Source organism: Sarcophilus harrisii, chromosome 1, assembly GCF_902635505.1.
Source record: "Sarcophilus harrisii chromosome 1, mSarHar1.11, whole genome shotgun sequence".
Taxonomy (NCBI): Eukaryota; Metazoa; Chordata; class Mammalia; order Dasyuromorphia; family Dasyuridae; genus Sarcophilus; species Sarcophilus harrisii.
The window spans coordinates 552048554-552061316 of NC_045426.1; the positions used below are offsets into that span (position 1 = coordinate 552048554).

Below are 12763 nucleotides of genomic sequence, written 5' to 3' on the forward strand. Positions count from 1 at the left end.
CACTAAAATAAAACATTATTGAGAAAAAAAAAAAAAGAAATGTTAAACTGGAAGGGATCTGAGAAGTCATTTAATTCACACTTCCCATTTGACAGATAAGGAAACTTGTTCCTTGAGCATTTCAATGAGCTACATCTCACTACATCTGTACTTAGCAAAATCAGGACTAGACTCCAGGTCCCAGGGTGTCCATTCCATAACATTATGTGATATTACTTCTACTTCTAGGAAGTTTCCCATCACTTATAGAAGCCTTTATTCTGATATACAATAAAAATAACTCACATTTATATAGCATTCACAGAAATCCTATTAGGTAGAAAGTGTAAATATTAATGTCCATTTGGCAGATGGGGAAGCTGAGACAGATTAAGGAGCTTTCCCTTCAAAAGCCTTAAAGGGGATGATGACAAGACAATTTCTGGTAACAACTATCTCAAGTTTTTAATAAAATCATTAAAAATAATTCACTTGGATAATTAAAACCATAACTAAAAACTGAGACTAATGGTATTGATATTGTTATCACGACTCTGTGTGACCCATTGGAATTTTGTTTATGGGGTTTTCTTGGCAAAGATACTAGAGTGGTTTGTCATTTCCTTCTTCAGTGTGCCCTCATTTTGCAGATGAAGGAATGAGAAAAATAGGGGTGAGGTGACTTGTCCAGAGTCACAAAACATTTGTGACTGGATTTGAACTAGTTTTCTTGACTTCAGGCCTGATGGTCCTCCCACTAATCCGCTTAGCTGCACCATAATGATGATACTTAATACTGTGTCGCTTTATTTACTGTTGCATTATGGGCCAAGTGGCCAAAGAATAGATTGAAAATAATGCCTTTAATGGTAGATTTGATAGACTCTGGAATCATGGTCTCCCTTTTTCTTCAGTTTTTACCACCATTGGTACCTCTAAGATATGAGAAGTATCAAAACCCCAAGAAGTCAAAAAATGAGGAAAAATAAAAATAGATTTGTTTTTGATCAGATGGGACTTCATTTGGGGTTTTACTTTTCTGAGAACTCTGAGAAAGCTCTAAAATTGTCTCAAGGCCTCAGGCTTTGTTTTGGTTCCACTCTCTATAAAATGAGGATAATCTCCGCTTTATGGGATTAACTAATTAATGATTAGAAAGTGCTTTTGAAAACCTAAAGTACTTCAATGTTTATTAGATTAGTTGAGACATTTCCCCTGCCTGAAGGCTATTAAAGAGCGTACTCAAGGTGCAAAATAAAATCACTGCCCTGGATCCACAGGAAGCAGTTCTTTCTCTTAGGGAAAATTCAAATGGGGTTGGGATAGAGATAGGGAACTAAGGGAGAGAAGACAAGTCTAATTACAGGTATAGTTAATCTGTAAAGGGAAGAAGATAATTTTCTTTTTCTTCTTCTTTTTTGAAATGATCTTTCATTTAAATCATTTAAACTATTTTTATATATAAAAATAATTTTAAAATTTAATTAAATTTTTTTGAATTCTAATTTTTTTTCTCCCTTTCTTCCTTCCCTTTACATGAGAAGGCAAGCAATTTAACAGAAACTATATATAAGTAATTTCCATTTTCTAGGCAGTATGAGCCATTCTGCTTCAGGAGTAGTGGGGAGGAGACTAAAAAAGCTTGCCACTAATGAATGCTTAATTTTTAGTGTGACTGAATCTGGATGTAAATAAATTTTATTCCTAATTAACTTACTAAGTTATACAGCAATGTAAACTATAAAACATTTCTTGTAAATTGTCTAATTTATTATTTTTTATTTTGTGTGTTTATCAGCAACGTGTAATTTCCTTAAATTTTCATCATGAAGTCTACTGTAAACATTCTCACACTAAAACATTCCCACACTATTCTGGATTTTCCTTAATGTTTGTTTGCATGAATGATGCCTGGGTTTCATTTACTTACTGGTATTGTATTGCCATTAAGCTAACTCCCTTACACCCTACATACTTTTTAAATAGTTGAGTTGATTTTCCGGGTTTTGTTGTTCCTTTGTATGAACGTTAGAAACCATGTTTTTTATCTTCTTTCCAAATAAAATTCTTTTATATTTAACATGAAAATTTTTTTTTTTTTTTTTTGGTGTTAGCATTTAAGCCTGAGAAATTGGCAAACTACAAACCAGAACATTATTGATTGGTTGTCTAGATGTAAGAAAGTAATGGAGAAGATTTTAATAATGTAGGTTAAACTTAAAAGCATACTCTTTTTTTGGAGCCTATTTTAAAAATATTTACCACCATATCCTTGATTGCTCCGTTCCACTTGTAAAGAGCTTCCAAAGTGATAGGACTGGAAAGAAGTAGATGGGGAATAGTCACTATCTCATCTCTCTAGAAAAACTCTAGCTACTCTATGCTTGTTATAACCATATGTTAGGCTAAAATCTGCAAAAATAGTTCCATGATATGAAAGAACTGGTTTTTATGTAGGATAAAAACCAAGGTAGGGACAAGGAGGTTGTGTAGTGTACTGGTACTGGAGTCAGGAGTACTAGAATTCAAATGTGGCCACAGAAGCTTATTATTTATTCTGTGTGACTCTGGGTAAGTCACCTAACTCCTCCACCCCCATTGCCAAAAATAAACAAATCCAACCAAACACACACACACACACACACACATACACACACAACCAAACAAAACAAAAACCATACTCCCAAATAAACAACAACGGATGCTAAACAAAATAAAGACAATTTGATGAAGAATATTATAGTGATAATGATATGTGAGAGTTACAGGAACAAGTGAACTAGAAAATGGATTTTCATGTAGCTGGGTGAGAAAAGATAGATGAGGGCAGAAAAGAAAGGGAATAAGCATTTATATAGTATCTACTATGTCCTAAGTACTGGTGGTAAGTACTTTTTACAAATATTCTCATTTGAGAGAATAGGACAATAGATGTGGAGTCAGTAAGACTTCAATTCAAAATTAGCGTCAGATGATTATATTAGTTATATGACCTGTGGCAATTCACTTAACCTCAATCTGCCTCCATTTCTTCATCTATAAATGGAATATTAATGGCACTAGGGTTTATATGAGGAGAAAATGAGATAATGTAGAAAGCACTTTGCAAACTTTAATAGAAGCTTCTTGTTCATTCATTTTGAACTCTTTGTGACACCATGTGGCATTTTTTTGGCAGATAGTTTGCTGTTTTCTTCTCCAGGTCCTTTTGCAGATGAAGAAACTGAGGCAAATGGGGTTAAGTTTCTTGCCCAGAGTCATACAACTAATTAAGTGTCTGAGGCCATATTTGAACTCAGGAAGATGAGTCTTCTGGACTCCAGTCCACCATTGCTGACCCAATATAAATGCTAGATATTATTAGGTATAGTAATCATACTTTTGGACAACTTAATGAAAAAGAGTGATGTTCTTGAATTCAAGCAATGGTCTTGAATTCAGATGAATTGATTTTAAAATTTGATATTTCCATTCATTACTTATGGCCTTAGATAAGGCATTTAGCCCTTTTGTGATCTATGCTGTGATTTCCAAACTTTTTTGATCACTCATTTTTATCAATAAAAATTTGCTGAGACTACTTCTCAATTTATGTACATCTATTTATAAATTATATCATAAATAACTATCCTCATGTATTTTGTGGAAACAATTTAAAATCATTTTTGCTTTACTAATAGCATGAAAAATCTTCTTTCCTGTCACTAAAATATTACATGTAATAATATAACTTAGTGAGAGCTATGTAATTAGATTACTCCATTCTTTTTGAAAATGGGGCGGGGCAGTAAATCTTGGCTTAAGGTTTTGTGACGTAACAATACATTGCAGTTGTTTTCTTTTTCTCTTTTCTTTTCTTTTCTTTCTTTCTTTCTTTCTTTTTTTCTTTCTTTCTTTCTTTTTTTAGAAAGCAAATAGTCAACATTGCCTTGCTGTAGAATTCCTCTCTTCCTTCAGGATATCTTGTGTAGCATCTGTGCTATGTCTGATATACATACAATATAATATATGGTCTGTCTTTCATCCAGATGGAGTGAGGGAACTAGATCAATCTGTCTTTTGAATATCATTAAAACCAAATTTCTTCCTCATTAAAAAAAAATCACCAGCATTTATCATTTATTTTTCTCCAGATGCATAAAGGCATCACTCATGCCTTCTCCCCACCTCTTACCCCTTACCACTCCTCCAACAACATCTGATTTGCTGTAAATAAACATTGGAAATGAGGTGGTACTTGGATCTTAACACTGGCAGTTGGAGGAGCACAGAGTGTTTTGGGGATGTGGATAGGTAATAGCATTTTAAATGCTTAAGGAAGCCATGTTAATAGAATTTTAGTCCAGAAAGGATAACTGGAATGTGATTCTTTTATTATTTCATCTGTTGTCAGAAATGCAGCTATCAGCAGACAGCAGTGACTGGGCTGGAACATGGATTTTCTTAGAGAAAGTTGTTGGGGTATTGACCTGTTCTGTGACTCTCCTTCTAACTACTTAGACAGTAAGCTTCTTGAGGGCAGGGACCATCTTGACTCTTTTTGTATCCCCAGCACTTAACATAAAGCTTAAGGCATACAGTAAGCCCTTAACATTTATGGACTGATCAACTCTGTGAATAACAATCATTAGGCCCTTTTTTTTCTTTAAAAAATCATGTCACCCATAATAATCTGTTTGATAAACCTAAAGACTTTAGCTTCTGGCATAATAACTCACTATTTGACAAAAATTGCTGGGATAATTGGAAACAGAAGAAACCATGTCACTAAGAAACCAGTTTTCAGATCCTTTCTTTCTTAAATTTTTGGAAAATATGTGATGGTCTCTGTTTCAGCTAGGTTACATGGAAAATAGAACACTGGACCAGAGATGGGAAGACCTTAGTTTGAATGCTGCCTCAGACACTTACTGTGTGACTCTGGAGAAGTCATTTAAGGAACTCTCTAAGGCTCAGGTTATTACCTGGGGATTATAAAATGGGGATAACTAAAGCACCTACCTCATAGAATTGCTGTGAGGATGAAATAAGATAATGGGTGTCCCAGAAGTCTTATTAAAAGATATTAAAGTTTACTGGGCTTATATCCCAAAGAGATACTAAAGAAGGGAAAGGGACCTGTATGTGCACAAATGTTTATGGCAGCCCTTTTTGTAGTGGCTAAAAACTGGAAACTGAATGGATGTCCATCAGTTGGAGAATGGCTGAATAAATTGTGGTATATGAATATTATGGAATATTACTGTTCTGTAAGAAATGACCAACAGGATGATTTCAGAAAGGCCTGGAGAGACTTACACGAACTGATGCTGAGTGAAATGAGCAGGACCAGGAGATCATTATATACTTCAACAACAATACTATATGATGACCAGTTCTGATGGACCTGGCCATCCTCAGCAATGAGATCAACCAAATCATTTCCAATGGAGCAGTAATGAAGTGAACCAGCTACGCCCAGAGAAAGAACTCTGGGTGATGACTAAAACTATTACAATGAACTCCCAATCCCTATATTTATGCACACATGCATTTTTGATTTCCTTCACAAGCTAATTATACAATATTTCAGAGTCTGATTCTTTTTGTACAGCAAAATAACGGTTTCGTCATGTATACTTATTGTGTATCTAATTTATATTTTAATATATTTAACATCCACTGGTCATCCTGCCATCTGGGGGAGGGGTGAGGGTAAGAGGTGAAAAATTGGAACAAGAGGTTTGGCAATTGTTAATGCTGTAAAGTTACCCATGCATATAACCTGTAAATAAAAGGCTATAAAAAAAAAAAAAGGATATTACTAAAAAAAAAAAAAAAAAGATATTAAAGTTTAAAGTTGTACTAAGACTTTGGGGGGCAACTAGTATGTGCAAAATGTTTTATAAACCTTAAAAGGGTATATAAATACTAACTTCTCTTCCTACTCCATACTTTTTTCTTCAGTGACAATCTATCAGGAATATTCTTCTCTTAGTCACCTTTTTATTTCTTTTGGATTTGGGATCCTGAGATGTCTGTCTGAGCATCGGTGTTAATTACTTTCTTATTTGAAAGAAACACCTAACTACAAAAGCAGATCTAGTTTATTATCTGAATGGACAGAACTAGTTCCAACAGTCACTGTTGGATACACTTCCAAAGACTATGGCATGAGTCCATACTTACTTGTGGGCACTGAAGAGCTAGCAGCATCTAAGACCACATTAGGAATGGGCCTCCAGGACCTTTCTATGTCTATATGCCCAGCCCCTGACCCAGTCAGTTTCTAACTGTCAGTTTTACTGTCAGGCTGTAGAGGGGCTGTAACCTAGACTAACTCCACAGCTTCATCAAGTGGTCCATGAGGAGCCTTTATTAATGACTCACAGTTTGCCTAGAGTATTGAGATCTGCTTTAACATCCAACACTTTTCTTCTTAGTTGTGTGATCCTGGGCAAGTCACTCAACCTCAGTTGCCTCAACAACAACAACAATAACAACAACAACAACCAATACTTTCTTCTCCACAAAATATAACCAGAAAAATGGTTTCCCTCCACAAAATGCAGCTGTGAGAAGGAATCTCCTGCAGAACTAGACAGGATATTGAACCTGATGAAGGTTTTCTACCTTCATTTTCAGACTCTTACTCAATGCCTTGATACCTGTCCCATTTGAAAACATTTTTCTTTTACAAAATAATTTCCTCATTCATTGTTCTCACCTCTAAAGGTTCCTACATCCTTGTACTCTGGCATTTAAAGCTTTTCCCAACAATGGCCCCAAACTAGCATTCTTCCCCTTCATACTAGTTCATCCTAACTGTTTTTCTGGCTATTACTCATACATGATGGGACACCTCCCACATTTAGACCTTTGCACTAGTTGTGTTTCATGCCATTCCCTCCTTACTTCTGCCTCTTGGAATATCTAATTCCTTCAAGATTCAGCTCGGATATCACCTTCTAATGAAACTTTTCTTGATTATTCTAGCAGTTAGTATTCTCACCTCCAGTGTATCCACTCTGTCAGCAAGTCCTATTATTTTTGCAGCATTTTGGGAATATGCCCCCCTTTCTTCTATGACACAGCTATCCCTTTGCCACCAAGAGGTGCAAAATTTTATCACTTCATGCCTGGATTATTCTAATAACCCTCTGGGTGGTTTCTTCAAGGGAGCTGAGACTTGAACTCTTAATATAGTTCAAAAGTCAAGCACATGAATAATTGGCTGTCCTCAGAGTTGAGGCTCCATTATGGTAAATGGATATCAGAGGAGCTAAATGCAACTGAACTAATGCTGAATATTTGTTAAATATCTTATTGTTAAGTAAACCTCCTTTTGTTAAATGATATGTATCTCCATCTTTCATTTGGTTGCTATTGGGCCAACACCAGTGGTCCTGACCTATATACTGCCATTGTTTTCTGATGATTCCTTCCTTCCTTCCTTCCTTCCTTCCTTCCTTCCTTCCTTCCTTCCTTCCTTCCTTCCTTCCTTCCTTCCTTCCTTCTTCCTTCCTTCCTTCCTTTCTTCCTTCCTTCCTTCCTTCCTCCCTTCCTCCCTTCCTCCCTTTCTTTTTTTTCCCTTCCTCCCTCTCTTCCTTCTTTCCATGCTACAGGTTAATTATTACCTTTCATCCAGTAGGCTGGAGTGGAGAGGAGGGAGAAGGGTCCAAATATTTATATAGTTCTTATGTGTCAGGTTCTGTGCTAAGCACTTTTTACAAATAATATGTCATTTGATCCTTACAACAGCCCTGGGAGGTAAGTGACTTATCCAAGATGACAGCTAGAAAGTGTCTAACACAGAAAAGCAGTGTATTCAAAACAGGAAGCAGCTTCAAAGAATAAAACCTCAAGTAAAGGACCTAAATATGAATTCAAGAGAAAACTAACACTGGCAATTAAGAGTGGAGAGCAAGGCCAGAGATTCAACTGAAAGGGCTTGCCCTTCAAAGAGGCAGTAGTGTGAGGATTCTATGAGAAAGGAAAGGTATCCAGGGCTTACACAGTGATAAAGCTGAGTTTCTTCAGATGTATGTGTTCCCTAAATGTACACACACACACACACACACACGCACGCACGCACGCGCACACACACTCATTTTTCCAATGAATGTTATGTGTATTTGTGGGAAAGTTTACCCCAAGTTTATGATGGGCAAGTAACTCCCTGAGGGAATGTTTTGATGGGAAGTACTCAATCTAAAATTCTATGAATCTTATTCCCAAGGAACAAGATTAGTGATGATCACTAATTTCTAAAATTGGCCAACCAATCATTGGAAAAGAATTGCTGGACTTATCTCTCTGAGACTGATTATCATCACATATATACCAAACTGAAGGTCTATATGCAGGGGTCCTCAAACTTTTAAAATAGGGGGCCAGTTCACTGTCCCTCAGACTGTGGGAGGGCCAGACTCTAGTAAAAACAAAAACTTTGTTTTGTGGGCTTTTAAATAAAGAAACTTCATAGCCCTGGGTGAGGGGGATAATTGTCCTCAGCTGCTGCATCTGGCCCTCCGGCTGTAGTTTGAGGACCCCTGGTAGAGTCATTGTGATGACTTCATTGTTTCATGCCTGGACCAGTATACAGCGCCATGCCAGGAAACTGAATCACTTCCATTTGATTTGTCTTAGGAAGATTCTGAAGATCACAGGATAAGATAACAGACACTGATGGTTGAAAAAAAAAAAGTAGTACAAGGACACTCTCAAAGTCTATTTTAAGAACTTTAGAATTGATTGAATGATATGGGAAACACTGGTAAAAAAAAAAAAAAAAAAAAAAAAGAACTCCTAACATGGTGTACCCTCATTGGAGAAGGTGCTGTGCTCTATGCGCAAAACAGTATTGAAGTAGTTCAGAAAAATACAAGCTGTGCAAAGTTAGGGAATCCAACCCAAATGTTCACAGGGTCTATTTGTTCTTTAGTAATATATTCCTTATTAAACTGCATTGCACTCAATCCCAGCTTCCTCATGTGCCTCTGAGCTTATTATATAAAGAGAAAAGAATATAAAAACCATGATAATTCACAATTTCCCCAGAAAAGACAATGGAAATATCTGATCTAACTCAGGGTCAGCGAAAAGAGTTTTGTGTCTTTTTGCAGTCAGAAGATCTGGGTTCCCAGAAGATCCCAACATTTCCACTTAATATCTATTGGTAAGTGGTTGGTTAACCTCTCTTGATTCCTTGGTTTCATCCATAAATGAATTTGTTGACCTCAGTGATCTACACAGCTTCTAGTAACAAATCTAAAATCCTCTGATCTAACCTTTTCCAGACAATAAAACAAAGTGACTTATTTTTCATTTCAATAACAATAATAATAGCACAGATTTATATCTATGATTCTCTGTAATTATTACATAACTGTGAATGTGACATGCATTTTTCAAACTCCAATTTTTACCTTCTGTGTTGTCCATGTAAGCAGAATACACAGAGGGGAAATGCTAGAGGCTAGTACAGAATTTTTTCTGGTAAGTTATATCAGAATTCTGTCAAAGCACTCTATTAGAAACTCCATTTAATGATACAAAGACTCCTTGCATTAAGCTCAAGGTACAGATATCATCAATTTTCAATCATTAAAATCAGCATCCATATAATCCACCCAGCATACAATGTTTTGGGTTCTTTGTGAAACCTGTCCTGATGAAATCAGCAACCAAGACAAAAGAATAAAGGACATCTCACAAATTGTGTTCTTCATTGCAAGTTATATTTAAGTCATCTATTTATTATACAGTTTTCCTGAGTTTCTTGGGTATATTTATTTCATGAACTCACTATAATTATCCCTTCTATATAAGAGGATTGGGGACAGAGTGATTAGATGAATGGTACCCCAATGATCACACTTTGACTCTCTCTTTGTACCATAGAAAATTTGAGTTATTATGATGTTAAAAGAAATATATATATTTTATTGTCTGCTGGCCCTTGCATGTCATCTTTGACTTCCACAAAATTCTTCCCAAATTCCCATTTAATTTTTTTTTTGTCAACATGCAATATATCAAAACTGCAACAGGGAAAGTCATAATGTACTTGGATTTTCTATAACCAAATTACTAACTCCATGTCTTCTTAATCTTCATCTCATTCTTTTTGGTTTTGCTTCCCCATTCTTTTTTAAATAACCTTATTGATCAACCATGATTTCAGAGGACTCACAATGAAACATTCTACCTACCTCTTGATAAATAATGGACACAGAATACAGATTGAGGCATAAGGTTTTTTTTTGTTGTTGTTGTTTTTGGTTTTTTGTACATAGCCAATTCAGGAATTTGTTTTATTTGCCTATACATGTTCATAAAAGGAATTTTGGATTTTTTCTTGCTCTTTCAATGGGGGTAATAGTGATAAGGAAGTAAAACTGCATTTTAAAAAAAGTTGTATCTTTTAGTTTACTTATTCCTTATTCATTTCTGATCCTTTTATAATGTAGGCTCCCTGTGAATAGGGATTATTTCATTCATTTCTATCCCTAATATCTAGCATAGTGTGTGGCACTTAATAAATATTTAATCAATTCTTGTTGATTGATTTTTGGATCTAACAATAAATTACCTCCATCTCAACTGACTCATTGCAACTCTAAATACATCATCTACAAAGCTGTAAACAAATTCTCTATCTCCCAAATGACCAGTATATAATAGTGGTATTGACCCTTTATGCAATATTTAACTTGCTTTTTAAAATGATTGCACAAGATTTGTGACATATAAAGTAAATAAAATTTCATGGGCATATTTTATGAGCACTCAATGTACATTAGTACAATAGCTACAATCATATAATTTTTTTCTGCAATGTCTACTGAACTTTATAATAGGTTAAAATAAAAATAAAAGTCAAACATACCTGGAATCCTATTGAGAGTCACCCAGAAATGCTCATCAGGACTGTAGGTATCCTTAGACCACTCCAGTAGATCAATGGCTCGTTGGTCTTGAAGAACAAAGTTGACAAATTCCCTTGTAAGGGAGACATAAGCAGAGCCAAAGTAAATAGTCAGACTGTGAGGAGGAGGAGTTTTCCTTCTCCAAGTCCACATCATGAAGGAAAAGAAAATATATCTCTGCTCCTTGTAGATATATTTAGTCCTGTGAATAATATGAGGTGGAGGCAACACTCCTGGGGTGATATTTTTCCCTTTAAATCCTTTCAGATGCTGGATTATTTCTTTATTGGTTTTCAGAGGGAAATCTTGCCCACAAGTGTTAATAATATATTTCCACTGAACTTCAGAAACGACAAGGTCTTTCATGCAATTCAGGTCAGCCTGGAGCCTGGATATTCCACCATAGACGACTGACTCCATCTTAGAGGCAAGGAAAGCATTGGGTAAGCAGTCCACCACCCACTTCACTGCATCTTTAAAATCATTTGTTGCTTTTTCATCTACATGAATACAATAAACATTTTGGGGCATATAAACAGCCCTGAAGAGTCTCTCAAATGTTTTAAAATCCTTATGTACCACCATTACATAAGCCAAAGGAAACTGGACTTCTTCTTTTGACAGGGGAACTGTTATATAGTGACTTTGGAGCAAGTAGTCTTGGCAAGTAAGATTTCCAAATGATGGTTTCAGGACAGTGTCTTGAAAAGAAATCATCTCTCCTCTGATAACTGAATCGCAAACTTCAGCAAGGACTAACGAGTTTGGGACTTTTAGCATTCCCTGGGTTGTTTGTATAAACACATTGTTCATATAAAAAAAAACTATTGTCACTGTAAACATAAGCATTGCTAAGAAACTAAATTTCTTTGAATTCATTTTTTAAAAAATCTTTGTTCTAAACATCCAAAGGCTTTAATCTGTTTCCAAAAAACAGTCTTCAAGTTCTTCTACTGGTTTTGTAGCTGCAATTTCTTGTTCAGAAAAAGAATAGAAGAGTTTCCATTCACTCAGAGAAGTCCTAACAACTCTAAATAAGATTTACTCTGAAGGTGCAGTGAAGTGACATTACTATGGGCTTCCTTCCCACAGAAGGAAGTTGGCTGGTGTGATGAGTGCTAGCCACTGACTGGCAGCTCAGTTAGAGCAAAACAAGATGAATAATTCTTCAGATGAAAAAAGTTCCATAGCTACAGACTAAGGTGTGGCCTTTTCTAGTTCAGTGGGGAGAAGTGCCCACACTAGTCTTTTCAGTATCAAATGCCAATCACAAGCAAATTCAGTAGAGAAGACCTTAGGATATCAGTGGATAAAAATTATCTCCAAGATGTCTGTGCTCTTCATTTCTCTGAACCAGCTAAGCAAGAGGATCTAATCTGCAAAGACAACAGCTTCTGCTGTCTAGCCTTTGGCTTCCTTTCATCTAAAGATAAATGATCAAGAATTCATTTATTGAATCTAGACTTGGCAAAATATCTACAATTTTACTTTATGTCATTACTGATCTTGTTCTGGGGTTGAATAGCAATGTGGAACCCTTCTGTTCTGCCCCATTCTGAAACTACTTCTGAGAAGGAAGTACCTGAACAATTTTTTTTGACACATTGTAATAATGCTCATTCTTTTGGGTTCCTGCACAAAGGCAGGGTGATCATTTATGTTAGAGTCTGTGAGGTTATCAGTTTGGAGGGGTAGAGGTATAATTATAACCCCCTATTCCACCCTCCATCCCTAACCCTAACCCAAGAAAGAGTATAGACTAGATTTAGTGAAAAGTAACAGCTTTAATGGAAACTAGAGTGCCAGATCTGAATCATGAAGATTCATCTTCCCCAGTTCATATTTGACCTCAGACACTTTCTGGCTGTGTGATC

At 35.8% G+C, this 12763-nt stretch overlaps 1 protein-coding gene across 1 annotated transcript; it reads right to left on the reverse strand.

Moving 5' to 3' along the window:
• Positions 1-10811: 10811 nt before the first annotated feature.
• LOC116420653 (N-acetyllactosaminide beta-1,6-N-acetylglucosaminyl-transferase-like) lies at positions 10812-12307 on the reverse strand. Its single transcript, XM_031946940.1, has one exon. It carries the CDS (start codon positions 11766-11768, stop codon positions 10812-10814), a length of 957 nt encoding a protein of 318 aa, XP_031802800.1. The 5' UTR covers positions 11769-12307.
• Between the last annotated feature and the right edge of the window lie 456 nt (positions 12308-12763).

What these genes read in the sequence shown, in the direction of transcription:
- LOC116420653 (XM_031946940.1), bottom strand. Translation starts at nt 11,768, where the DNA reads ATGAATTCAAAGAAATTTAGTTTCTTAGCAATGCTTATGTTTACAGTG.